Source organism: Drosophila ananassae, chromosome 3L, assembly GCF_017639315.1.
Source record: "Drosophila ananassae strain 14024-0371.13 chromosome 3L, ASM1763931v2, whole genome shotgun sequence".
Taxonomy (NCBI): domain Eukaryota; kingdom Metazoa; phylum Arthropoda; class Insecta; order Diptera; family Drosophilidae; genus Drosophila; species Drosophila ananassae.
The window spans coordinates 1,260,893-1,287,748 of NC_057929.1; the positions used below are offsets into that span (position 1 = coordinate 1,260,893).

General features: G+C 45.4%; 3 protein-coding genes across 7 annotated transcripts in view; 1 reads left to right on the plus strand and 2 right to left on the minus strand.

Annotated features, from left to right (window-relative positions):
* Nucleotides 1-21,217, minus strand: part of LOC6495241 (bromodomain adjacent to zinc finger domain protein 2B) — a 32,786-nt gene extending 11,569 nt beyond the window's left edge. For all 4 annotated transcript variants that reach the window (XM_032450409.2, XM_014907721.3, XM_032450408.2 and 1 more), the window contains exons 1-5: nucleotides 21,078-21,217; nucleotides 1,868-2,074; nucleotides 1,556-1,801; nucleotides 721-1,211; nucleotides 41-660 (exon numbers count right to left, since the gene is read on the minus strand). In XM_032450409.2, the coding sequence (XP_032306300.1) occupies nucleotides 41-660; nucleotides 721-1,211; nucleotides 1,556-1,801; nucleotides 1,868-2,018 (1,508 nt within the window). In that variant the 5' untranslated portion in view covers nucleotides 2,019-2,074; nucleotides 21,078-21,217. The remainder of the gene's footprint in view (nucleotides 1-40; nucleotides 661-720; nucleotides 1,212-1,555; nucleotides 1,802-1,867; nucleotides 2,075-21,077) is intronic.
* A 559-nt stretch (nucleotides 21,218-21,776) lies between these two features.
* LOC6495240 (complex I assembly factor ACAD9, mitochondrial) lies at nucleotides 21,777-23,926 on the minus strand. Its single transcript, XM_001958745.4, has 3 exons — nucleotides 22,789-23,926; nucleotides 22,411-22,735; nucleotides 21,777-22,353 (listed from the first exon to the last, which is right to left on the minus strand). The coding sequence occupies exons 1-3, from the start codon at nucleotides 23,862-23,864 to the stop codon at nucleotides 21,829-21,831; spliced, it is 1,926 nt and encodes a 641-aa protein (XP_001958781.1). The 5' UTR covers nucleotides 23,865-23,926; the 3' UTR covers nucleotides 21,777-21,828.
* Nucleotides 23,927-24,037: 111 nt separating this feature from the next.
* LOC6495410 (glucose-6-phosphate isomerase) lies at nucleotides 24,038-26,849 on the plus strand. 2 transcript variants are annotated; one of them, XM_014907813.3, is made up of 6 exons: nucleotides 24,084-24,279; nucleotides 24,403-24,624; nucleotides 25,051-25,633; nucleotides 25,697-25,936; nucleotides 25,996-26,524; nucleotides 26,584-26,849. In XM_014907813.3, exons 2-6 carry the CDS (start codon nucleotides 24,491-24,493, stop codon nucleotides 26,772-26,774), a joined length of 1,677 nt encoding a protein of 558 aa, XP_014763299.1. In that variant the 5' UTR covers nucleotides 24,084-24,279; nucleotides 24,403-24,490; the 3' UTR covers nucleotides 26,775-26,849. The 2 variants fall into 2 exon arrangements, with proteins under 2 accessions (XP_032306302.1, XP_014763299.1); XM_032450411.2 differs by having other exon boundaries at nucleotides 24,038-24,624.
* The last annotated feature ends 7 nt before the right edge of the window (nucleotides 26,850-26,856 follow it).

Here is a 26,856-nt window from a genome sequence, read left to right on the forward strand (position 1 = left end):
AGTTCGAATATCCTTCTTATAACTTATATTCCATACTCACCCCATCATATAATCCTTGTTATTCTTTCCTCCTGATCCTGCCGTCGAGTTACTGCCCCCCGGATGCTGTTGACCCGAGGAATGGGGCGAGGAGGTGACCGTGGCCGAGGGCGATACTCCAGTGCTGGCCGCAAAGGCGTTCATCGCCGCCTGCATGCTCTGTTGGGGCGTCATTCCGAGTGCCCCGAACTGGGTCAGTGAGTTGAGAGCATTCAGCGAGGGATTGTTCTTCTCCCGATCTTTTCCGGACGACCCACCCGAAGAGCTGCCCAGCGCCGAGTGCGGTGACATCAGTGGATTGCTGCTCCCCAAACTGGGATGCATTCCCGCCAGCGACGCATTGCTGGCGCTCACACTGGTGGAGTTCTTCCCGCCAGACATCAGCCCAGAGCCACTGCCCAGTCCCATGCCGTGGCCATGCATCGAGGAGGAGGAGGATCCACCTCCGCCCGACTTCTTCCCGGAGGATCCGCCCGAACCGGAGCCAGAGGCCGCGGCGGCCACCGCCTGCATGGCCAGGAGCTCCTTGTGGAGGGTCACCGGATCGTAGGCAGAACCGGGATTGCTGGAAATGCTGCTGCTCGTCATTGTGGATGGCTTCCCATAAGCACTGGCCGTGTTCTGGAATATAAAATGGCATTAGAGATGGGTCTCTAAGGTCGAAGATGAATGTCCTCCCACCTTGTAGCCTCCATGACCTCCGCTATTGGTGGAGATCGATCCGCTGCCGGTGCTCACCGACTGCGGTAGACTGGTGCCCGGCACTCCCACTCCAAAGCCGTGCATGCTGGCCAGTGCCGCGGCCGGATTGTTGGCCGCAGCAGCTGCCGCCGCCGCCGCAGCCGCGTTCAGGCTGTTGGCCAGGCTCTGTTGCTGTTGCTGCTGTTGTTGGGCGGCCCGCTTCTCCTTCCGCGACTTGTTCGACTTGCTTCCGGAGGATCCGGACGAGGAGCCACCTCCACCATTACCACTTCCGCCTCCACCGCCACCTGCTCCAGCACCGAGTACTCCGCCACCGGCTCCACCGCCTGCTCCGCCCGCTCCCGCTCCCATGCCCATGCCAGCCGGCCCGAAGGCGGCCGCCAGATCGGGATGGGGGAAGGGCGAGAGTCCGGAGGCCTGCAGGCGACTGAAGTAGTCCTGGGCGGCTAGTTGGGCCATCGACCACCAGCCTGGAAAGTAAGTCAAGGGAGAGATTAGAAGGGGTTTTCAAAGGAAGAAGCTAAAGGATCAGGATTAGTCTTTTTTACGCAGGACATCCTTTAGTTAGGAACCTAAAAAACAGTTGTGCTGGACTGTTTTTCACCAACCAGACCCATGGGGAGTCCCTCGGCCAGTGTAAAGCGAACAGCCAGCTGGGAGTCTGTTCTAGGAGAGTCTTCTTCAAGTGCCCGGCACAGGATCACCAGGCACTTGCTGTTTAAACTCCATAGTAGGTAGTGGTGATAACATCTTCCAACTTTTAAACACAAGAGCACCCAGATCCCTGAACTGGTTATGCCGACATTTTACTCACTTGCTGGATGCAGACCTGCCAGACTGGCGGCCTGGGAGGCGGCCACCGCCATTGTGTTCTGGTGATGATGCGCTCCCGCTGCCGCCGCTGCTGCTGCGGCCATGGAATACCGATCATTGGCAGCTGCGCCAGCTGCATTTGGGAGCAGGCCCAAGCCGGCGGCTGCGGCGGCATTGAACTGTGAGTTGAAGAGCGGATTTGTGGCAGCAGCAGCAGCTGCTCCTGTAGGATCACGGCCCCAATAAGCTGCAGGACGATGAAAAAAAAATTAATAAAAATTTATGATTTCAGAGGAGAGGAGGAGGAGCTCACCGAAGAGGGAGGCTGCATCTAGGAGGCCGGTGGGATCGTGGGGGCCACCGGCTCCAGCGCCCCCGCCCGCGTTCGAGCCGCCGCCCTTCCCGCCGTGACTGTTGGAGTTTTTGCCGTCGTTGCCGCTGCCATCGCCGGCATTTTTGTTCATGTTCAAAGCCCCGTTAGACGTTAGAGGAGACTATTTTGGGTAACATGCATTAAGATCTGAAAAATAGAAAAAAAAAAATAATTAGTATTTAATTACAATTAAAATTTTATTATTTTTTATTTATTATGAATTTAATTTAATCCTTCGCCATATCCTTGCTATCCTTTTTACTCTACACTTTGTGTTGGCAATGCCTGAAGAATCTCCAGCACAAAGATAAAACGATTGAAATATGAAAAGCAAAACAAAACTAAAAAAAACTACACGCCACACACACACACACACATAAGACTTAAGCAGAAGCCGCCTGAGGACGAGAGAGAGCAAAAAATAAAGAGAGCACACGAAGACGCTGCTATCACCACTACACCTGCATTCGGCGGCAGAGCGGCGAATTCAACGCGCAGGCCAAACAAAATCGACGGCGAACTTCAATTTACGCACAAAATTGCATTTATTAGTGAATTAAATAAAATAAAAACCATTTCAAACCAAAATTGACATTTTCATTCAACTTTTAAATGCATTTATTCTCTAAATAATACAATAAACAAGTAAGACACAGCTAGTAGCAAAATCCACTCACGCACACACACATACACACACGAACTGCAGCGGCGAAAACCGATGCATACACAAGGCGAGAAAAAAAAAGAGAAAAATTTCGTTCAAAGCATTTTGCACTTTTTATGCGAGCGTTTTTTTTTTGCACTTTTACGAATTTCATTCATGAAACTTGCTCGCCGCTTTGTTTTCCCTTTTTGCCTTTTTTCTAACTTTTCAAAGGCTATCACTTGTTAGTTTTTATTGCCTTTTTCGGGGGAACGGGTGTGACAAACGATTTAAATTTTGTTTTTTTTTTCCAAGAAAATGAAATAGTTTACAAAAATATTTACAAGAGCCGCACCGCGACGCGTCGTCCGTCTGCGTTTGAAGTTCGCTGCGTTTTGCTCGACGCTGAAATGAGCGAACCGGGCGGTGAAGTACGAACCGGGTATAGTGGCGGTGGATGGAAAAGAAAAAAAAAAAAAAAGTCGCGGCGCGGCGCGGCGAACCGTGTTACAAGTGGAAATGAAACAGAGAATGAATGGTCGCCGCTTCTTCGCCGTAGTGTTTTTGTTGTTGCCACGCACAGTGGTTGATAATTGTGGAGTTTTTTGCACAGGTTTTTGTTGTTTCTTTTTTTTTTTTGCCTGCCTTGTATTAATCACTTTAATGAGCAAGCATTTAGTCAGCAAAGGTGGGGCCCACTGTTAGGCGACCGGCTCGCTAATAACTGTAATTGCGCACTGTTTTTTTTTTCTTTCTTTTTGTTTCTTTTCTCCCAGCTAGCCTTTCTTTGAGTTGTCACGCATCGGCAGGCGACAGATGTGCGCTCTTATCAGGGGGTAGGGGGGAGCAGCCGTAACGGTGTGACGCTGACGCTGCCAGCGGCGGGGGTTGGGGGGAGTCTGCGAGTGAAAGAGCACGGGCAATTTATAACGAGCGAGAAATAAAACAAACTGGCCGAACGTCTTGGCCCATACAGTGGAACATCGAGGGTAGATACTCTTGCATTTTTTTTTATCAGCAAAAAAAATCTATAATAATTATTGGGCTTGAATGTGGTTGCCATTGATCTGTTTTTAATGGAACCCAGACTTTCCATTTCCTGTTTACTTTTTTTTTAATAACAAATGGCTGACATGTGGTTACCGTTTTTGCGGTAGGTCACAAATATTTAAAATAATGCCGAAAGTACGTTGTTTTTTGGCAATTCCGACTGTAGTTCATGTCAGTTCTCGTTCGGCAGCGGCGGCTTCTCGTAATTCTTCTTCTTCTTTTTCCCAGCTTTGGGGTTCACCCAAACCGCAAATGGCAGCGGCAGCGGCCGAGGAAGAGGAAGAAAATGGGGAGCAAGCGAGCAATATTATTCGGGCATTTGTCTTTGACACTGCCACACTTTGCTGCCTCGGCCAGCGTCGCGGGGGCGGCAGCGCTGTCGACGTTCTACGCCAGCGCCGACTGAGAAGGTGTGCGGTTGTGGAGCTTGCTTCACTTTTTTTTTTCTTTCATCTTTTTCCTTTATTTTTTTTTGCGCTAGATGTGTGTGCGTGTGACTTCTCTCTCACTCTCTCCCACTGCTGGCCCCCATCAATATTTGTGAGTGACAACAGCGAACAAATGTGAAATTCTTCTCATATTGTGCTGGCGTCACTCTACTTCTGCCCACCTCCCCTGTCTCTCACCCCCTGGCAAAGTCCATTGTTTGCTCTTGATTATCTCCTCTCTAGCTCAATTGGCCGACTGTCTGTCCATCGCTCATGAGTTGGCTTTTTTTTTGCTTTTAGCCCCTTTTTTGTTTTTGTTCGTGACCATGTGTGTTCGATTTCGTGTTATATCTTTCGGCTATACATACACACTCGTTTGATTTGCCATTAAAACAGTTTATTCGTTGTATTACCAGCTGGTCTTTAAACTATAGAAGCTAAACAAACTAATTACTTGCTAAAAAATTAAATTAAAGCACATCCTTAGTCATGTAGAGTGGAAGAGTTAGTGTTTCAATCCCATTTCGTTTCTCACTCCGCTCCCTTGATCACTCTCCAAACAGCAATACACTCTCTCACAACTGGACATCACTTGAATGCATTTATTTACTCTTTTTTCTCCTCCTGCTCCGCATTCTTTGGGATTTTAGATTTAGGTATGCTTCTCTACTCCTCTCCCTCTCCCCATTCTTTAACTCTAGCTTTGCTGTTTTTGTTTTTTTTTTTTTTTATTGTTTATGCCTGGTTTTTGAGTTCACTTTTTTGTTTGCCTCCTCACATCATTGTTCATGTTGACTTCTTGTTCCAGTGGGGGAATGTTGGGGAATGTGAGTGCTTCATGCTCTTCTTCTTCTTCTTCAGCGGCTTCAGCTTCTTCTGCTGGTTGAGTGAGAGGTTATTGACTCAAAGCAGAAGCGACGGCAACAACAACAACAACAACAAGATATTCAAAGAGCAGACAACACATCCCCCACTCCTCTCTCACTCCTCTTTTTTTTACTTCAATTACAGTCCCCAGTCTGCGTCATCGTCTGGCGCGATCTTCGACTCAAGCCCCCATGCCATGCCCCACCTCCCATTCAGTCGTTGCTGCAACAAGTTCCAGTTTCTCACTTCATTTTCATCTTCTTAAGCTTTATTTTTTATCTATTGGATAATTGGGGGAATGGTTTTTGAATTTCTTAATTCTTTAAGATTTTAATTTTTTTATCATAAATATTTTATCAACCATACCATCTTAAACTCCCTTTAATTATTCATAAGTTTTTAATTTAATTAAGTTGCTCAATTATCCCGTTACCACATCCACTAATTGAGATATTTCCCCAAAAAAAAAAGCTTAAAGGTGAGAGAATTTCATTATTTTATCTCAATTTTCATCTCTTTTTACTCTTAATTTAAGAGTCTTAAATAAGACAAGGACACCCTATGCGGGATAACAGTTTCTTTAGTTGGGAAACACACATATTGGGAGACATTTCGACTTAGTGGGAGGGAGGTGGGTGGCCATATGCCCTTTCGCCTCAACAAGAAGAAAACTGTGCAAAAAAAAAAAGGAAAAGGGAAAGAAAAATAAGGGAAAAGAAAAAAGGACACACATAAAATGTAAACTCTGAACCGAAACGGGGCGTGTATGGCGAAAACGGAGAATAAAGGAAAATAAGAGAATTGAAAGGGGGAGGGAGAGGGTGATGGGAGAAGGACATGAAGAAATCGCACTCCCAATCGTGGCCTGTCGCCCAAAACGAACAGGAAACGAGCGTGCAAGGACACACAACTTTGCGTGGGTGGTGTAAAATAAGTGGGTGGACGGGTGGTTGAAGGGCAGGTGCGGGGGGGTTAGCGGAATTGAAGTGGCAGTAAAGCGAACCCACCGCCGTCGCCGCCGCAGTCGACTGCGAGAATGGGAATCAGTGAGTGAAGAAGAAGAAGCGACAGCAAAACTAAAATTGAAAATGGCAATGCCGGCGGTGGGGGGGAGGCAGAAGGGTGGCAGAGTTAGAGCAAATGCAATAATAACAACAAACACATTGGGGGGCGGTGGGGGAGAAGTTCAACCGACGCTGACGCCGCCGTCGACGCAGTGACGACTGCGACAGAGCCAAGGGGCAGCGAACAGAGCTAGGACAGCAGTGGGAGCAAACAAATGAATTTATGCAGCCAGGCTAGAGAGCAACAACAACAACAACTGACAACCGCAGCCATTTGTTGTACAGTGAAGCTTCAATAAAATGTAAAATTTAATAATAAAAGTGGGTTTTAGTTACTAACTAATAGATAATCTTATTAGAAATTATATTTTATTTAAAATAAAAATATATTAAATTCTCTGTTGGCCAAGCCTCACTGTAGCTGGTATTTGTCTAACGGTGTAGTTGGTATTTGTGCTGCAGGATTTGCCAAAAGGAGTAAAGGAGTAAGAGGAATGCATGGTACATGGAGCCATGGAGCCATGGTACATTGGACAAGGGCTCCAAGTTGCAGAATGCAAGTGGAACGAGAGAGCGCGCACGACCCATAAATTAGAGCGAGAGGGCCCAGATACAGGGAGCGGTGCGAGCGAGAGGGCGCAGACAACAGCTAGCAAAGCGCCTGGAGAGGATGAGAAAGAAGAAGAACGAAGGAGATTGGGGACAGGGGGATGGGGAGTGGGGAGTGGGTGGCTCTACAACATTGACGTATTTGCCATTTGCAACGCAAACACAACAACAACAACAACTGCGAACTGGGGAGCTGGGGAGCTGCAGGAGCAGTTTAAGGAAAGAGGTGCTGCAGTTGAAGAAGAAGAAGAAGAGCACAGAGAAAGGAGAGCAGACCAGAACAGCGCATACCAGAGTTCCTCCTGTCTCTCTTACACTCTCCAAAAGTGGGGGGGATAGGATAGTGGGTGAAATTTTGCGGCTGGCTCTGGTCCACCCTAGCCTTCCACCTCCTTGCAATTCGCAAAATGATGATAACGTGATGCAATTTCCAGTCATGTGCAGTTGACCATGTGCAGTTGCCAATTTAAACCAGCCACCTGCCTTTACCGTTAGCCTTGCACCTATACTCTCTCCCTTCTTCCATATCCTTATCCTTTCCCTTCTCCCACTCTTCTAACCTAGACAACTTAACCCTCTGGCATGAATATGAGTATTAACGGAACATGTTTCGACAAGTTTCAAGCATGTTCAGTCTCGTTCAAGTGGCTTTAAATTGTAAAAAAAAACAAACAATAGATAACAGTTATGCAACACTCTTTTTTTTTAAATATTATTTTTTAGGGGAAGGAGATTAATTTTGAACAATCTGATGATGTTGCACAACTGTACGCATTTGTTGCACAAAGCTTTTAATGCTGCTGCCTGTTCGGCGTTGCGGTGATTTCATTAGACAGCAAATACAATTAAAGAGCTTGTTGCACGTAATCTAATATGGACAGCGTACATTCTGTTTCTGCCACCACAGAGTGGCGGGTATAGAAAAGTGTATAAAAGATAAACACACACTCACACACACACACATACATACATACATCGCATAGCAATTTAATTAATGCTTAAATCAGATTATCCCCACAACAGGAGGGAGTAGAAGGGGGGCGGGGTGGGGGAAAAAGGATAAGGGAATGGAATAAAAAACTAAATAAAAAGTGGAATAATAAGAGGAATTCCTTTAAATTTAATTTATATTTTTTAATTTTTTAATTTCTATAAGAATAACTCTTTTATCTTTTTATATTTTTTATTCAATTATTTAATTTTCTTTAACCCTTGTTTCCCCATTTTTTTAGGCCGTTTTCAGGCACCAACTTGAAAATAATTATTGAAATAATTATTTTTATGAGAAACTGAAGAAGCCGGCAATGAAATGCAGAATTATAATCCAGAGATGATAGGCAGAAGAGCTCTATGAAGAGGAATGGGGAAGAGATGTTGGGGATGTGAGTCACTCTTGTATAAACAATGGCGGCGGCATTTTGGTCAACGGCGGGAGACGTCAACTGAAGCAGCGACCGAGGCAGAGGCAGAAGCAGAAGCAGAGCGAAGCACCCGCCAGTCATTTAGCACTTATTCTTCTTCTTCTTCAAGGGGGTGGTCGGTCGGTAAGGAGCTTAAGCGGCATGCGGTAGCCAGGGGGGTTAAAAATTCTGTGTGTAGCAAGAAAGCTAATGAACGACACAGTCCGATTCGAAATACGAAAAGGCAATAAGAAGAAGAACAACAAGAAGGGGGAAGGGGGGGAAAAAAATGACCAGACTGAGCATTTTTCAATTGAATCAGTCAGAGCGAGAAAGAAAGCCAAAAGGAGGGGGGAAACACAGATGGGACGAGAGAGAGAGAGAGTGAGTGAAAGGCCAAAGGGGGGGCCAGGCCAAGAAAACAATTGACAGTTACTCAGAGTGCGTTTGGGGTGGTGTGAGCGAGAGGGTCCAAGCTTCAATAAATTCCGTTTAAAAAAACAAACGGAACTTGCCTTAAATCGAAGAACAGTGAAGCTTCCTTTTAAAGGATTTATTTTTGGTAGAATTTTAATAAAAATAAAATAGTAATTTTTCAAAAATAAAAAAGCAAGAGCTAAAAGAAGTCTTATTTTTTTATTTATTATTTTCCCTTTTAAAGAAGCTTCACTGTTTTATCTCTCAGATAGCGATAGAAGCAACTGAACCTATCCTAACTGTTAATTATCGCCCTGTTATCAGTCTAGTTCTCTGGAAAATGTAAAAAAAATTATGAGTGCCACTGCCAGGGATCACTGTTTTCTTGTTAACTTGGCCAACTGCTACTACTAGTACTTGTCTTATTAATTGCCTCAGATACTGGCACTATCAGGACACTCAACCAGTCGGAGAGCATCTGCTTCTTTAAAAGGACATTTCATTCATTCATCTGGTAATTGTTACCAGTATGTGTGTGTGTTGCAGGAAGGGGTGCTTGCCCAAATGACTAAAAATTAAGGAAGAAAACAAATTCATCACCTCCCTCCCCTCCCTCGTTGAAGGGATGATGGCCGAGAAAAAAAAATAATAAAAAGGTGGAAGCGGCATGACGAATTGTAGATACAGATGATTCCACAAAAGAGCCAGTGCGAGAGAGAGAAGTGTGAGTGAGAAGTACAATTTACAATTGACGGGGGGAGGGGAGAGTGGGGGTAACAACAACCAACAACAATTACAACAACAGTCGAGGCAATGGCCACAATAAAAACCAACGAAATAAATTAAATAATATGAAAAGAAACACGCTGCAGACGTACACCCAAAAACAAACCAAAAACGGGTAACAAAGGGGCGGGGGAGGGGGAGAAAGAGAGAGAGCAGGGCAGGGGAGGGCAGGCAGAAAGGGGGGAGGGAGGAGTGAGGCCAGCAAGCAATCAGCGAGGAGCGAAGCGAAACCGACGGCAAACAACAGACGAACAAAACTTGACAGATGGACCGGCGGGCGAAAAAGGCAGAAGGTGGAAGGGGGGCGGCCGCGAACAGGGGAGGGAGTGTGGGAGGGGAGGGCGGGTGAGGCGTGTGCGAGAGGGCAGACAGAAATCCAACTAAATATCGAAATCACAAATCCGCAACAGCCAAGGAAGCAAGAAAAACAACAAAGCACGGCGAAAAATTGTATTTTAGAAACGAATGGGATTGGAGAGTTGTGGATGGATAGGTAGAGGGAGAGGAGGAATGGCCAAGAGCTGAGGCAGCAACAAAAGCAATAACCTGGAGGCCTGACCACCACCACCAGCAGCAGCAGCGTCGGCAGCGGCAGCGGGCAGAGCAGAGCAGAGACAGCCAAGCCAAAGCAGGCCTCGTTGCTGTTTTGGCCAAAAAGCAAACGGCAAAGCGCAGTGGGAAATATTCCAACAATTGGCCAGAAAGACCGAGGACTGGAAAGTGTGTACAGAAGGGCTCTTAATTGCTTTTGGCCACAACAGAGGGTTAGGCATTAATCCGAAAGATATTTTCATTTCTGGCCAGGTATCTGATAGATAGATTTTCCGCTCTTCCCGGGAGAGAGAAGTTCCCATTATCTTATCACTTAACCGTTAAGTACTTTTTGAGCCAGTGTTGGGCAGTGCCAGTGCTCTTCTTCTTGGCCATGTTAGTTGTCGATCAGCGGCTTCAGTTATTTCAAGTTGTTTCAAGTCGGGCATCAGAAAAAAAAAAAACAAAACAAGAAGAAGAACAACAGCGAGGCGGCAGTGGCGAGTCTCCCCCTCGGGTCGTGTCATGCACAATACAAGCACACTCGGCAATACACACACACATATACTCATATGTGTATGCATGACAGAAGGGGAGCAAGCAGGGCAGGGCCGGGCAGGATAGGCAGGCAGCTCGAGCTCCAAAGTAGCGCAAAACCAACAACAACAACAATAACAAAAGTCAAGCCGAGACATGAAATAAATGAGCGCCGCCGCACAAACATGTCTCCAATGTTCGCCGATATTGTTGTTGTTGCTTTTTGCTGCGACTGTGACTGTGACTGGCCGTTACGTCTCCCCCACCCCCTACCTACCTACCTACCTACCTTCCAACCTACCTACCTCCCTCCATCCTCCAACACAGTTCATATCAACTTCTCCTCCCTCTCTCTCGGCAGCACTCCCCCATCCCCATACCCCCACCCCCCACTCTGTGCGCGCCACCGTGTGCTTCAATTTCGTTTCCCAAGCGTCGTTGTTGTTTTTGCTTTTGCTTTTGGTTTTGCCTTGCTTTTGCTTTTGCTTTTGCTTTGCCAGCTGCCTCTGTCTCTCTCCTCCCTGGCTGGCTGTCTCTGTCGCCCCGTCGTTCATTGTAATTATTGATACACATAAAAATACAACAACAACAACAAAAGCGGCAGCAACTAGCCGGACTGCAGTTGCGGTAATAATAAATCTTATTGCTCTGCTTGCCGCTCTGTACTCTGGCTCTGACTCTGCCTCTGATCTTGCTTGCTTTTCTGCTTTTCTGCTCAGCATATAACGTGAGAAATATCCAGTGGCGGAGCTCAGTTCACTTGCTAAATGCCCACACCTTTGCCTTTAGCCTTTCTTATCGTTATTTAAACACTTTTAATTCCCAGAATCGAACAGTCACACATTGCATTTGGTTGCAAAATGAAAATAAACCGAAAAAAAGCATGTTTTTTTTTTAATTTCATGTATTTTTGACTTAATTCTGTCTTTAATTCTGTGTTGCAAGCATGCTTTAAGCATTTACACTTTTATTTCACAGAATTCAAGAGTTTTCAGTCACAAAGTGCATTTATTTGCAAAAAAAACAATAAAAAACACAAAAAAGCATGCTTTTTTTGCACTTACAGGTATTTTTGGCTTTAATCTGTCTTCAATGCTATGCTTTTAGCATTTATACACTTTTGAATCTCAGAATGGAATAGTTTTCAGTCATACACTGCACTTCTTTGCAAAAAAAAACAAGAAAAAGCACAAAAAAGCATGCTTTTGTAGTTCATTTCTGGCTTTTGGACCACTTATTGATTTTTAAGATGATTTTCTTAATTTTGTAAGCATCCTTTAAGCATTTAAACACTCTTAAGTCTCAGAAGCGAAGATTTGTGCAAAAAAAAAAACAACAAAAAGCACAAAAAGCATGCTTTTTTATTACTTTCAGGTACTTTTGGCTTAATTCTGGATTCAATTCTATGCCGTAAGCATGCTTTAAGCATTTAAACATTTTTATTTCACAAAATTAGGGAGTTTTCAGTCATACATTACACTTCTTTGCAAAAAAAGCAATAAAAAGCACAAAAAAGCATGCTTTTTTGGTTTAATTCGGTCTCTAAGCACAGCTATTGATTTCTAAGATGCTTTACTTTCTGTTTTAAGCATGCTTTTAGCATTAAAACACTTTTAACTCTCAGATGTGGCCAAAATCCAAATAAAAAGCAACAAAAAGCATGCTTTTTTGACTTAATTCCATCTTGAGAAGCACTTATTGATTTCTAAGATGATTTTCTTGAATCTATAATCATGCTTTAAGCAAAAGCACTTGATTTCCTGAATAATTCGGTGATTAAAAGCCAATAGATGGCATCTTTAAGATACTTGATAATTAAGGTACTATCAGGTATTATCATAAGTATCTGATTGATAATGTATCTTTTTTTAACATTTTATTGATTTCGTGGGTTATTGCGGGCTGCTTCTGTCAAGCTGATGAATAAAATACATAATCCAGGGGCAGCTCCGGCCGTTAATCCTTTTCTTCTTCTGCGAAGGCGAAGGCGACGGCGAAGTCGAAGGCAGGAGAGACCTGCCTGGAGACGAAGGTGGCCAGGCCAGGCCAGGCCAAATGGACAAAAGAAAATGCGGCGCAAACACTCACACACACACACACACTAACACACTCACACGCACAGCAATATATTCGCTTGGCTGCGTTTCTAGAAGAAGAAGAACTTGGCCCAAACGAATTCCGTTTTAGCTTTCTGTGTATCTGTATCTGTATCTGTCGCACTTCCTCTGCCCTTGCTTCTCATTTATTTATTTACTCTTTCTTTTTTTTTTTATTTTTTTTGCAATCACAAATATTGATACACACAGACACACACACACACACACACTCATGCAAGATATACACGAATGATTTTCTAATTCTTTTTTTTTTTGTTTTTTTTTTTTTCTCACAAATATTTAACGCACATTCTTTTTTTTTCTGCCTCTGCTGCTGCTGCTTTCTGGGGAATATATTACTTTTCGTTTTTCGTTTTTGGATTTGGTTTTTGGTTTTTTTTTTTTTTGGGTTTTTTAGATTGGATTGGGATTTTTGCTTGCGCGACCGACGAGTTACCGAACCAAACTAACGACACCATCAACATTCAACATCAACATCGGCCCCCAAGCCGCCGCCGCCGCCGCGACGCTGACAGCGCTGCCGGCAGCGCAGCTGGTGGAGACAACTGGGGTTCGGTTTTGCTGTTGCTTTTGTTGTTGTTTTGCTGATTGGGAGAGCTGACGGTCGACGGTCGAGTAAGAGAGAGGGGGGAGAGACCAAGAGAGCAGCGACATGAGAGCAACGGGCGACGACTGCGATTATATGAGAAAATTTATTCAACATTTAACGAACGTGCCCACAGGAAAGTGCGGACGGCGGAAGAATGGGACGGGGGGGAATGATGGTGGTGGGGGGGCCATGTTTGATGGTGCGGCGAGGTGGCATGAGGGGTGTTTTTGGGGTAAAACTAAGGGGGCTGGGCTGGGCAGAGAAGTCAGGTGAAGGTGTCGTTGTCAGGGGCCAAAGTGGAAAGTAAGCAGCAGAGCCGCAGAGCAAAATTTGTATTGTTTCAAATTATTTAACTTTTTTTTTTGCGTTTAATTTTTGCTTTTAATTTCTTGTTCTTGTTTTTGTTGTTGTTGGAGGCGGGCGCCGTCTATTCAAGTGCTGGTAATTAAAATTGCTACAATAACTAAATCAGATGGCGGCGGTGTCTCAGTGTTTTTTTTGTATGTTAGGGTGGCTCAATAATTAAATACTTAAAAGCTTAAACCTTTTTATTGTAGTTTTTAGCTCTTAAAAATTGTATTTTTTAATTTAAATAAATTTTATAAAATTATTTTTTATTGTTTTTTTATTAAAGCATCTCTAATATTTATAATTAAGCCTGTTTAATTTGCTGATTAGGAGCACCCTATTGTGTGTGCGAGTGTTAACGGGAACAAGTGAGAAATTAAGCAATGCATATGATGCCCCAAAGGAGTGGAGTGAGAGGGATGGGGGAGACAGGAAATGGGAAAGTGGAAGTGAGCAAGCAAATTTCGCCGACTGAGTCTCTGTGTATGTGTGTGTGAGTGGGAGAGTGTGGGAGCCATGTCTTTCTGTGTGTGTGTGTTTTTGTAAAAGCAATGAAAAGGTGTCTGTGTCTCTGCATGGAGTCCTGTTTTTCGTTATTATTATTGTTGTTGTTGTTGTAGCCAAAACTTTGCGGCGGAAGTTGTTGCTGATGTTGTTGCTTTTTTTGCGGAAGCTGGCAATGCAAATTGTTGAATAATGTCAAGAAAATTCTGCTTCTCGAGCGAAGGAGAGAGGGGCGGGAAATTATAAGAGCAGGCATGTATGGGTGAGGCCTTCTCTCCCTCTCTTCAGATCCCCCACCCCCTCCAGACACCAGGCTTTGGGTGCGACTAACTGTAAGTGCAGTGTAATTAAAAACAACAAAAACAGAAAAGCAACGTGCCAGGACTTGTTTTTTTGGGTCTACAAAGGATATAGAAGGACTATGCGAGGATAGCACCTCCTTAATCATGTCCAAGCATGTCCAATCTTGAATTAAAAACCAGAATTACAAAATTCTTGAATGAAAAAGAAGCAGAAAGATCATAGGACTATACAAGGACTCTATCCCCATCTCGCCCCATCATGTCCAAGCATGTCCAATCTTGAAACTTTTCCAACTTCCCAACCCGAATTACAAAATTCTTGAATGAAAAACATGTAGACTTTTGGACTTTGGAGTCGAGTAGAGTCCTGGAAACCACCCATGTGTGTACTCTTATTTTTTTTTTACGAACTCGCACGGTGGAGAAGGATATCCTTCTCATCCTGCGGCTATAATCGATTTACGAAGCACAATCAATAGCATTTCAGGCGGCAGTTGCATGCATTTCGCTTCGTGGGATCTGCGAAGCGGAGTGAAATGTAAAAGGGGCAAGAACGACAAGAAGGACGTGGTGCCATATAGTGGCAGTGGCAGCGTGGCAGCAGAGAGGAAGGCTACGTGGCAGCAGCAGCATCAGCATCAGCAGCAGACAAAAGCAGAGCCTGATGCTGTCGAACGCAGCTTGATAAAAGCCGAGGTCGGAGCCGGGGGGTGGAAGGGCGAAGAATAAGACAGAAAGGGGAGACAGAAGGGGGAGGGAGGGGGGTGGCACAAAACTTGCTGCAACAGGAACAAGAGGAACCAAAGGGGGAGAGCCCCAGGAGAGGCGAGGAGCGTGCCAACTACAACAACAACAACAAGGATTACAATTCAAACTTGCTCGTCAGCCTGGCTGGCTGCCATAGCCGTGGGCCACCAGGGGGTGGTGGGGGATGTGGCGGAATAAAGGAAATGACAGAGGGAGACGGAGAGGGAGAGAGAGAGAGAGAGGCAGGGGAGGTCGTGCAGAGAAAAAGCCAGAGTCAGAGCCAGAGTCATAGGCACTGGCTCTGGCAACAACAAAAGCGGCGACGACGCAGGCCAAGTTTTGAAATTCCCCCGTAGCTCCAACCCACCCCACCCCCCTCTTCAAAGCTGCAGCAGTGCAAAAAAAAAAAACAAAAAAAAAACTGTACACATGCATAAAAAATGTGCGGAAGAAGAAAAAGAAAAAAAAAAGTTATAAGTACACGCGTGTGTATGGGGAGCAGGACAAAGGGGGGGATTTAGAAAGAGACAGCAGGAGGAGCAGGAACAGGAGTAGACAGGAACCTGCGGCCAGCGGCGAAATAAATGAGCGCAAAGGGGCCACCAAAAAGCAAAGCCAACAACAACAACGATTCAGTTTCTACTTTTTTGTTAATTTTCAACACTGGAGGAGCCACAACACAAGAAGGAGAAAGAGGGAGAGGGAGAGGGAACTGAAAAAGGGTATCAGTTAGAGGGGGATGGATGGGAGAGGGAGAGCACCATGAAGAGTTCCTCAAAGTCAGCTTAATTGGCACGGCGCAGCTTTTTGTGGCAGGCTGATTGTGATTGTGTCGCCACAGTGCTTTTTCGGACTAAGGACTTGGAGCGGGGCACGTTTCTCTATGATTAGTAGGGGCTTATTTTTTTTTTTTTTTTGAGACTGCCAAAAAGGTACCGCAAAGCCGAACAAAAGGCGGTCAAAAAAAAAACTATTTAAATTCTAAGCAAATTTTTCATTGAAAAATGGGATTAAGACTCTGAGAGAGGAAGGGAGATAGAGATATCATGTTTTCTTGCTTATTTATTCATTCTTTTCTAAATTATATCTTCAAGATACAAACAGCAGAAGATTTTTATCTAAAAGTCAAATTATAATTGACCCTTAAGGCGGTTGAAGGTCAATAGATAGCCGAGGAAGGAAATCAATTTCCCAAAAATACAAAATCATTTCATAATTTAGCTGATTAAGTGAAACGGATGTCATCTGCCATTAAATCGATGAGTTATCTTTTATGAGTGGTATCTCAAGTCTCAAAATCTAATGAGCATCGCGGAACCGCGCCCACACATCTGCCACATACATTTACAGATACAGAGATACATTTGTATCTGCGGATGCACAGGCAGCGCCAGTGACAGCAGCGCCAGCTACAGCTCATCCAGAGCTGAGCCATGCAAATTACAACAATTTCCCCGTACGCCGCACAGAAATAGATACAGAACGTGTATCTGTGTATCTGCAGATGCATCTGTATCTGCATCGTTAGTTGTAGTTGCAGTTGTAGTTGTATCTGTACTGGTCTGGCACGCAGCAAACTGAACTGAACTGTCTAATGTATTTCGCAGATGCGAGTTGGCGAGTTGCGAGATGCGAGAGTCAGCAGCCCCAAAAGCACGGGATGATGGTGACAGCGTCAGTGGCAGTGGCAGCGGCTGTGGCAGCGTCTCAGCATTTGTATAATTTGCACAATGGCAAGGAAAATGCTTGCTGCGCAGATACAGATACAACAGTTGCAGATACTTGCAGTACACTCTCCGTCATGTATGAGAGGGACGGGACGGGGGGGTAGTTGCAAGTAGATATGTGGGTTGTGGAGTTTGAGATACATTTTTATTTACGATTTTTAACAGATACTCTAACTGTTTTTCGAGTTTAATCTTAAAGGTGTCTTGTAGACTAGTGTCCTTAGTACATAGGATAACAGCAACAGCAACAACATCTAAAACCACAACAACAACAAAGACCAACACACACATGCCACGAGCGAGCATATAATTACTACATTGGATAAATGGCGCTCGTCGGAGGACTAGAACAGCGAACAATCCGCACATCCTAGCTTGCCTTGCCACACCCCCTCCCCTCTCTTTCACCCCCCCTCCCTTCTTCTTCCGTTTCCGTTTGTCGCAGAGCCACGAAAATGCCGCCACTTGCCGCCTCCCTTCCAGAAACCCGGCAGGATTCAATAGACGAGACCGAGGCCGTCGAGGACGAAGTAGAAAACGAAGCTGAAGCAGCTCTACCTCTTCAACCCACCCATAGATACACACCAGCACACACACACACACACACACGTGGAGAAGTTGTGTATTGTACATACATATATCCACATAATGAAGTAGAGCAGAAATGCCTTCGGGGTGGCTGCCTGGCTGGGATGTTAGGATATGTTGGACCAAAAGCCCAATCCAAAGCCAAACACAGTTGCCCACTCGAGCTCTCGACCCTCGTGTCCTTATCCCCCTTCCGCTTCGCTGCCCCTTCTCCTGCCCACAGCAACAAAGGCAACAACAAGAGCAAAAGTTCAGACCGACAAAGAATAAGCAGGACGATAGAGGGCCAAAAGGACTAAAAGGCAGGCGCAAGGAACTCTAACCGGATAAGCGGCTAGGAAATTGAAATTACCACCCAGATAATAAGGAGAAATATTGGTAATTTATAGATAAATATTTAAAAAGCAAGAAAACATGTTGAAACATGTCTGAACATGTTAAAACTTGTCAGAACATGCACCTATCATCCAAATGAGCTCCTCTCCCCAACCCTTTACCAACACTACCCCCACCACACTAATTAAAACTATATTTCGCAACATTACATAAACAAATAACGGTATCGTAAAGAGAAATGAGAGAAATTCCCCCAACCGCATAGAAAAATGGGGGCGACGATGGGGAGAAGGGAGATGGCAATAGCAAATGAGTGGACAATGCAATGGGAATGGGTTGGATAGAGGGGATACAATATATATGTATGTACAGCTAACTCATCTTTAGCATTTCAATTTTCGATAGTGTTGACCTCCTACCCCCCTCCCCCTCCCCCTGGCCACACAAACGGCATAAATTCAATTACTGCCAATATTTTCAAAGCGTGCAACAGCTATACATAGCAGCAGCAGCCGGAAGAAGCAGCAGCACCAGCAGTAAATTCAATTTTGTGTTATCCATCGATGTTTCCCCCGAGAATCGGTAGAGAGAGAGAGTGTAAGAGACAGAGATGGAGCACAAGTGTACCCCCATCCATTACATCCCATACCACCCGTCCGCCCCCTCGATCTGCTCTCTTTTTCTCCTCCTCGATTGGCGTGCGATTTTTTGCACTTTTAGCCTGGCCTGGGCACTTTGAATTGTGTTTGAAGTGGAGCAAGCGAGAGGGGCATATATGTATGTAGTGGCAGGGCCGAAAAACAAATAAAATGTGTGTGTGTGTTGCATTACAACAAAATGCATTTGGCCCCCTCTGTCCACCCCCTCTCTCTGTTACAACCACAACCGATAGTCCCTCTCTAAAAATCATCTGACAGACTGTCAGGCCAGTTACGGTTGATTTGTCCTTTACCCTTTTAGGGGTTAAGGGGGGTAGGTATTTGTGTTAATTATGTTATTAAAATATTTATTTCTCAAAATTTCTGCTTAAATATATCTTTTAATAAATAGATTGTTTAAATTGAAAATATTTAAAATATTTAATATTTGTAGGGTATTTAATATTCGTTATTGTTCAAAATATGTTGCAATATTGTATTTGTTTTGATGGCCTTGTTTTTGTTGCTGCCACAGCCGCTGCTGCTGCTGCCAATTTTTGGTTTTTTGGGTTCTGTACACCGAGTCTGTGCTCCTACCGAAGTCCTTTCGCTTATCTCTGGCATTTCAACAGCGAAGTGACTGCTCTGCCCCATCCCTTCCCCTCCCATCCCTTTGGTTCTTGCTTCACCACACCCCCCTCTCTATCACCTTCCATCAGAGCATTTTTGAATCCAGTTTGATTTCGGCCTGTACCTCTCTTTCCCAGTATCGTCTCCATCGAACAGGCAGCAGCAGCCGCAGCAGCTCAAGGTGCAACCAGATTCCAGTTGAGTACACTGAACAAAATTTTACTATTACTTTTTTTTTTTATTAAAATTAATTGTTAAAATCTTTAATCATAAAAGTCTGAGATTTCTATATTTATTTTTTTTAATTATTTATAAAATGAATAAATATTATTTTCTCTCAGTGTTTTTGGTTTGAAACAATTGCCCACACACATCCCCTCTCTCTTCCTTTTGACTGAGTTTTTGTTGCTATGGGAAAAAGGCGGGAACACAGAGAGAGTGAGAGAGAGGAAATTGGAGTGTGGTGTTGGGAGAGGTGGGGGGGAAGGGTCGTCGCAGCATTTGTCGCCATTTATTTACACGATTAGAAATCGATTTTATGCGTTTCCATATAGAATTCCATATGAAATGGCTGTCGAAACAAATACAAAGCATTGGGGAGTTGGGGGGGAAACACGTTAAGGTCTCTCCTGTATGTGCCGTTATAATGATTTATGTTAAGCTTATTGCCAGGACACCCCCTCGGGAGTGTGTGTGGGAAAGAGAAAGCACTAAGCAGAGCTCAATCGAAATCGATTTGAAGAAGAGGAAAAGTAAGAAGAAGAGCAGGAAGAAGGAGAGCTGGAGAGTGGGGGGGAGGAGACTGCAAAACGGAAATTGAAATTAAAAGAAAGAAATTCCAAATAAACGGGATCATTAAGCAATAAAATGTACTTATTAATTAGGAGGCTATTTCTTCAATCAAAATATCATAAAAAAAACGTAAATTATGTGTTTTATTTATAAACAAAGCAAAAGAGCAATTGATTAAAAACTAAAAGTTCAACGGAGGCAATTAAAATGCAAAAAAAAGGGGGAATGAGTGGAAGGGGGAGGGGGAGAAGTATGCTTTCAAGTAGAACAAATGGAAGTGGCATGCGGGGGTGTGCAATCAAAAAGAATAAAAAAAAATATAAAAAGACCCAATCCACTTGCTTTGCTGTTGCTGCTGCTCCCAAGTTGGATACCGCACTTTTGTGTTAGTATGTAAGTGTGTGTGTGTCCGCGACTCTAGTTCGAAACTAGCCTCCTCCTGCAGAGCCAGCCACCCCACCCCCCCATCACAATTTATACACAACTCCAATGGGCAAGAGCAAGACCGACCAAAAGCAAAAGCCATTCGTGCGCAAATCTCAAATAAAAGCGCGCAGAACCAGCAACAACAATAACAACAAACAGAAAAAACAACAACAACTACGCCGACGTCTCTGCCGCTGATGAATTGTATTTGTGTGAGCCCCCCAACTCACACACACACACACACAGACACGCACACCACATGCGGACACAGGGCGGGCGGTGAGTAAAAAGAAAAAAAAAATAAAAACACAATATGAGCAAAAAAAAAAAAAGAGAAATAAAAGAAAACAAAATTAAAGCAGAGGAATCGGTTTCGAGAGGTGAGTTGACTCCTCTCGGTGTCTTTACCTTTGCAGCTGCCTTTGTAGTTGTGCAAGAACAGTAGAGACTGCCTAGGGTGGACTAATTATAAAAATAATATTATATTTTATATAATATTAAGTTTTTTATAATTTATGTTTATAATTTAGATTAGATTAGATTAGAGTGTTATCTGTGTTTCTTTTTTTTGCTTTCCCCTTTATCCAATCTCCACTGTAGAGGTCGTATTTGCTTTGGCCAGTATTCCTGCCCCTGTGTGTCTGTGGCTGTATGCGTGTGGGCCGTGTCGTGTGCCACTGCTTATGGCGATTCCACCGTTCTTGTGCTCACTGTCACCGCCACCGCCGCCGCCGAGTCAAGCCGAAATAAAAGAATAAGAGTTCTATGCACCATGTGGAACGAAATGAAATTGGAATAAGGGACTGAAAATCGGCGACGCTACTGCCACGGCCTCTTCTTCTTCTAGCCCATTTTATTTGTTTGTAATTTTGTGCGGTTTTTAAGGGGAAAGAGGAAAATGGAGAGGGGGGAGGGGGGGTGGTGGGTATCAGACACAGCGGGTACACCTCAAGGGTGCCATTTTCCTTGACGGGAAAGGGATTTCCCCATTAACTTTGATGGCCGGTAATTGAATACATTTTTTTTTTGGTTTGTTTTTAAATGCTTATTAATGAATTAGAAGTTCGTGCTTACCTGTTAGCTGTTGATTATTGCAGATTGAGTTTTTTTTTTTTTTTTTTGCAACTCTCACACACACTAGCACGCACTCGTTTTTTTCAACCTCTTTTCTAAAGGATATTGCTTTTATTTGTAATATTTTTTTTTGCACACTTCACTAACACAAAATTGCAGAGGGGAAAATTTTCGCCGCGGGCGTTTTTCCTTTTTGCCTTCCGCTCTTGATTTGCCTTTTTCTTGGCGTTGATTTTCACACGAGTGTCACTGTTCCACCCGCACGCGCAATTTCCGAGCGTTTCGCCGACGGCTCTGGTACTAAATATTTTTTTTTTTACTTTTTAATTTTGCAAACTCCGCCACAAAAACGCGCGTGAAATCAGTCACTCTTTCAGTAATCAATCATACTTGTTTTTTGTAAAGTAAAAAGGTAAAAGATCACCACAGCATCGTGATTTAAATTGTTTCTGTCTTTTTAAAATCAAGGATTCATCCGCGTCTTCGCCTGTTTGTTGTTTTTGATTCTACGGCCGACTAGTGATGGGACTTAATCATACCATACTATACGATAGGAACAGCGTTGCCAGACTTTTGGTCGTGCCCATCGTTGCCACAGTGTTGGTCCTCCCCCAACCGGTTCAAAATAGATTAAATCGGCGCGAAATTTAAATATATAATATATTTATTGATTGAAAATAAAACAGAGTCGAATAAAAGTATTGAGTAACAAATATTTATATTAATGGTAACACCAAATAATAATCAGAGCCTAGAAGTTGAACGTCAGTGGGTGAACTGGAAAGTAACCTCTGCTCTTGGTCAGCTGCTTGGAGAGCCGCACCAGGTTGTTGTCGTTGTTAACAAAGTTGCCGCCAAAGATCTCCGTGCAGAGTGTATGCACCCGGTCCCTGCCCTCCGAACAGATGGCCGTGGCCGTCAGCAGCTCATGATCCGCCAGCGGAAGGCCAATGCAGTAGGATCGAGATGCGCGCGCCGTACTCGCCCACATGGCGTAGATTGTAGATGCCACTTCGGCCAGGCGCTGCATTTCGCTCTGGCGTTCCACCACCGCATTGCCGTGCCGGGTCAGCATCAGCTCCACGGCCATTTGGAGACGGGCCACCGAATGCTCGATGCAGAGGGCGGCGGCATCGAGAGAGGGATGCACATGCTCAGAAAGTTTCATGCTGGTTTTTGGATTGTCGACACTCTTGGTGTCTAGGAATTTGGCAAAGATGTGTCCCGGGTGGAAGAGTGGATTCCGTGACTTTCGCACTCCAGAATTCAAAGCTTGCTGGAAAAATAAGAAAAAGAATTAGTTTTTATGATAGTTTCGAGCTCCAATACTCACCCCCGCATGTTGGAGTCCGGACAGCGAAATAAACATCCCCAGCGTGTCCAGGGATTCGCCCTGCGTGCACAGCTGGGCGGCATTCCTCAATCCCACCTCTGTAGCCTCGCCGCTCAGCAGGCTCTTGGGCCCCACCAGTCCCAGGTTTTGGGAGGCTATCTGATAGAGCTTCTGCAGCGTAAAGTACTTGGTAATGGCGCTCTCCAGGGTGGCGTCTTGAGCCCGAAACTCGTCCAGCAGACCGGCAGTCATAAATAGCATACTCTCCATGGCGTATATCGAGCACAGAGCGCGGGACAGGTGGACGCGGGTCAGTTCCAGTTCCCTAAAAAGAAAGGATATTAAAACCGTGTGCTATAAAGTCAACAGAAACCTTACTTGAGTTCGACTCCGCACTGAGTGGTGTCCACACTGTACTGGGCCAGCTCGTTGAGCAGTTTCTTGGCCAAGGACACGCCCACCAAGCTTCCCCTGAGCCGTGAGGATCTTACAAGTTGCTCCGAGTACCGATTGCCGTCGTGGGGGAGTCCCAAGACTTGATCTTCGCTCAGCTTCACCTGGTCGAAATGGACTCTTCTTATATCCGCCTCCTTGCACCCAAAGGTTGCATGCTTCTCGCCCAGACGAACTCCCTCCTGCTGGGAATCTACCAGAAAGATGGTGCTACCACGTCCCAAAACCCCGGGAACGTTGGGTTGTTGCGTTTGGGCAAGCACAAGGAACAGTTGTCTCTCGCCAGGTGTACAGACCACGAAGGCTTTTTCTCCCGAAAGCGACCACTTCCCAGTTTCCGGTTGGAACTCCGCCTTGGTGTTGAAGTAGTCCTCCTCGGGCAAGGTGTACTCGTAAATGGCTTCTGTGGCTATCAGGCGCCCAGCAGACAGCTCTGGCAGGTACCTCTGCTTCTGGAGGGGACTGCCCACCTCCTTGAGAAGATCCACAACGACGCGGTGGCTCTGAAGGCTGAGAGATAGGCTGGTGTCTGAAGAATCCGGCTCGCTGGCTATCAAGCTGGCACTCCAACCATAGCCCTTGCCCTCGAAGTCCTTGGGTACATTGAGACCGTAGAGGCCCAGTTGTCGGAAGGTCTCCGCCGTGGATTTCTGTCCTTCTGGTTCACGCGCCTCTCCGAAGTAATTCTTCAGCGGAAGCACAGAGTTTTCCAGCTGGGACATGTCATCGCGTGGGATCACCTCTGGGTAGGCCAACAGCTCCTTGTCCACGACCCCGATGAAGAAGTTCTTGGCCAGGGGCTCCCGGGTGGGCAGCTGTTGTTGTTGTTCCGGCGACTCCTCCACCGATTCCGGTTTTCCATCCTCGCTAGCGACGGCGTCGTGCTGCTGGCTGTCTAAGCTGGAGGCAGTGGCCCGGCTGCTCCTGCCACGGGTCAGCAAGGTGCTGTTCCTGTTATATCTCAGGAGCCGGGAGGCGCCAGAAAATAAGGCGGAACGCATTGTTATTTTGGAAATTAGGTAATCGGTGTTACTTTTGCGGTTATCGCTCGCTAGTCACATCTCTAATTGGAAAGAGTGTTGGAAAATGCATTATAAAGTTCTCCTGCAACCAGATTGATAAAAATAATTCAAGGAGGCGGCAGTTGGTTTAATTTCAAATTGGCTATATCATATACATAATATCACCCCACAACATGATCATATCAAAACAAAAAATTTAAAATTAAGAAAAAAAGACAAAATTTGAAACAGGCCCGGCCGAAGCCAAAATCAAAACAAATGGTTGGACAGCGTGGCAACCCCGCCGTTTGTTATTCATTTGACATTGAAGGTGCTCGAGTTCCAGAAAAGGACGTTGGAAAACCCGCTGTGCGGCTCAATACCTTTTCATCTTTCAACCACGGCGAAGTTCTGGGTCAGTGCTCTGGATATTTACCGGAGCCAGATAAAAGTCTATCATTATTATCGCGCCCATCGAAAGTTTGGAGCATCGGCGAGATTATTATTTAAGTGAAGTTTCGTGATTTTGTTTTCGCAGTTCAACCGCGCGGTTCTTACGAGTACCTACCACCTTTTCCCCACATTCTCACCAATAACCCACAAATAACCGGATACCCAGAAGGAATATGGCCGGACCACTGCCCCCGCTCGCCCAGGAACCAGCTTTCCAGAAGCTCCAGGAGTACTTTGATACTCAGGGCAAGGACCTGAAAATCAAGGACCTCTTCCAGAATGATGCCAAGCGGTTTTCCAAATACAGGTGGGTTCTCCAACTCTCTGGACTAGGGGGGCTATGATTTTTGTGGATATACATAAGTTATGTATGCCGACGTGTTTTATTTTTTTTTTTTTTTTTACACCTGTGGTCACAATTATGGGTCTTATATAAAGTTTAAAAAAAAGAATATTATTTTTTTAATTTATTTTTCTAGATTTTTTGAACATTAAAATTGTTTTTAATTTAAAGTTAAAATAAAAAATACCTCTTAATGGCTATTATTGTGCCCACAAGTGTACCCCCGTTTATGTATCCCATTCGCCAAACTCTCACTTTCACCATTGACGCGCCGAGTGTCGTAAGCTACGATTTTGTCCTTGCGTAAGGTCACAGCAACGACCTACGCTTCGAACTCCGACTGAAGGTCAAATGATTATTTTATTTTCATTTCCATTTATTTTTTATCAGCCTGCGCCTGCACACTCAAAACGATGGGGAGATACTGTTGGACTACTCGAAGAATCGTGTCAGCGACGAGGTCTGGGATCTGCTCATCCAACTGGCCAAGGCCCGACGCGTGGACGCCGCTCGGGACGCCATGTTCTCCGGCCAGCACATCAACATCACCGAAAATCGTGCCGTCCTCCATACGGCGCTGCGCAATCGCAGCAACGAACCGGTCCTGGTCGACGACCATGACGTTATGCCCGACGTCCGCGCCGAGCTGGCCCACATGAAGGAGTTCACCAACAAGGTCATCTCCGGTGTTTGGCGCGGCTGCACCGGCAAGCAGATCACCGATGTGGTCAACATCGGTATTGGTGGCTCCGATTTGGGACCACTGATGGTCACCGAGGCACTGAAGCCCTACGGCAAGGGTCTCCACTCGCACTTTGTGTCGAATATCGATGGCACCCACCTGGCCGAGGTCCTCAAGAAGGTGTCCTACGAGACCACTCTCTTCATCGTGGCCTCGAAAACCTTCACCACCCAGGAGACCATCACGAACGCTACCTCTGCCAAGACCTGGCTCTTGGAACAGGCCAAGGATGTAAGTGATTGTTTAGATGAATCTCTGAAAGGGTTTAGAATCTAATCTCTTTTGGAATTGCAGCCCGAGTCGGTTGCCAAGCATTTTGTGGCCCTCTCGACCAACAAGGAGAAGGTGACCGCTTTCGGCATTGACAGCGAAAACATGTTCGGATTCTGGGACTGGGTGGGAGGACGCTACTCCCTCTGGTCGGCCATCGGTCTGTCCATCTGTCTGTCCATTGGCTTCGAGAACTTTGAGCAGCTCTTGGACGGCGCTCACTACATGGATAATCACTTCAAGACGATGCCCTTCGAGAAGAATGTGAGTCTCTCAAGTGAATCCCTCTCAAGTTCTGATGATAATCCTTGGGTTTCTTTAAGGCTCCTGTCATTTTGGCCGTTCTTGGAGTGTGGTACTCGAACTTCTTCAAGGCGGAAACACACGCCCTGCTGCCCTACGACCAGTACTTGCACCGTTTTGCCGCCTATTTCCAGCAGGGTGATATGGAGAGCAACGGAAAGTTTGTTAGCAAGGCCGGTAAACCTGTTAAGTATAGCACCGGACCCATCGTGTGGGGTGAGCCGGGCACCAACGGCCAGCACGCCTTCTACCAGCTCATCCACCAGGGCACCCGCCTCATACCCTGCGACTTCATTGCCCCCGCCCAGACGCACAATCCCATTGCCGGTGGCAAGCACCACAAGATCCTGCTCTCCAACTTCCTGGCCCAAACCGAAGCCCTCATGATGGGCAAGACTAGCGACGAGGCCCGTGCGGAGCTCTCCAAGGCCGGCTTGTGCGGCAATGAACTGGATAACTTGCTGCCTCACAAAGTATTCGTTGGCAATCGCCCGACGAACTCAATTGTTGTGAAGAAGGTATCCCCGTTCACATTGGGCGCGTTGATTGGTGAGTATAGCGGGTCATGCTTTTTAAATTAAACTAATCGATTTCAATTTATTTTCTAGCACTCTACGAGCACAAGATCTTCGTGCAGGGCATTATTTGGGACATTAACTCGTTCGATCAGTGGGGCGTGGAGCTGGGAAAGCAGCTGGCCAAGGCCATTGAACCGGAGCTGGACCATTGCAATGAGGTCTCCTCGCACGATAGCTCCACAAACGGTCTCATCAATTTCATCAAGGCCAATTGGAAGTAGACGCATTCGGTCATTTGTTGCAAATTAAATGAGAAGTTCTAAATAAATGCTCTAATTGTTAGTTGTTATTGAGGAGCCAGCG

What these genes read in the sequence shown, in the direction of transcription:
- LOC6495240 (XM_001958745.4), bottom strand. Translation starts at nt 23,864, where the DNA reads ATGCGTTCCGCCTTATTTTCTGGCGCCTCCCGGCTCCTGAGATATAAC. An exon ending in CAGTGCGGAGTCGAACTCAA is followed by an intron (nt 22,736 to 22,788) that starts GTAAGGTTTCTG and finishes CTTTCTTTTTAG; the next exon opens with GGAACTGGAACTGACCCGCG. An exon ending in CCGGACTCCAACATGCGGGG is followed by an intron (nt 22,354 to 22,410) that starts GTGAGTATTGGA and finishes TTATTTTTCCAG; the next exon opens with CAAGCTTTGAATTCTGGAGT.
- LOC6495410 (XM_032450411.2), top strand. Translation starts at nt 24,491, where the DNA reads ATGGCCGGACCACTGCCCCCGCTCGCCCAGGAACCAGCTTTCCAGAAG. An exon ending in AAGCGGTTTTCCAAATACAG is followed by an intron (nt 24,625 to 25,050) that starts GTGGGTTCTCCA and finishes ATTTTTTATCAG; the next exon opens with CCTGCGCCTGCACACTCAAA. An exon ending in TCTTGGAACAGGCCAAGGAT is followed by an intron (nt 25,634 to 25,696) that starts GTAAGTGATTGT and finishes TTGGAATTGCAG; the next exon opens with CCCGAGTCGGTTGCCAAGCA.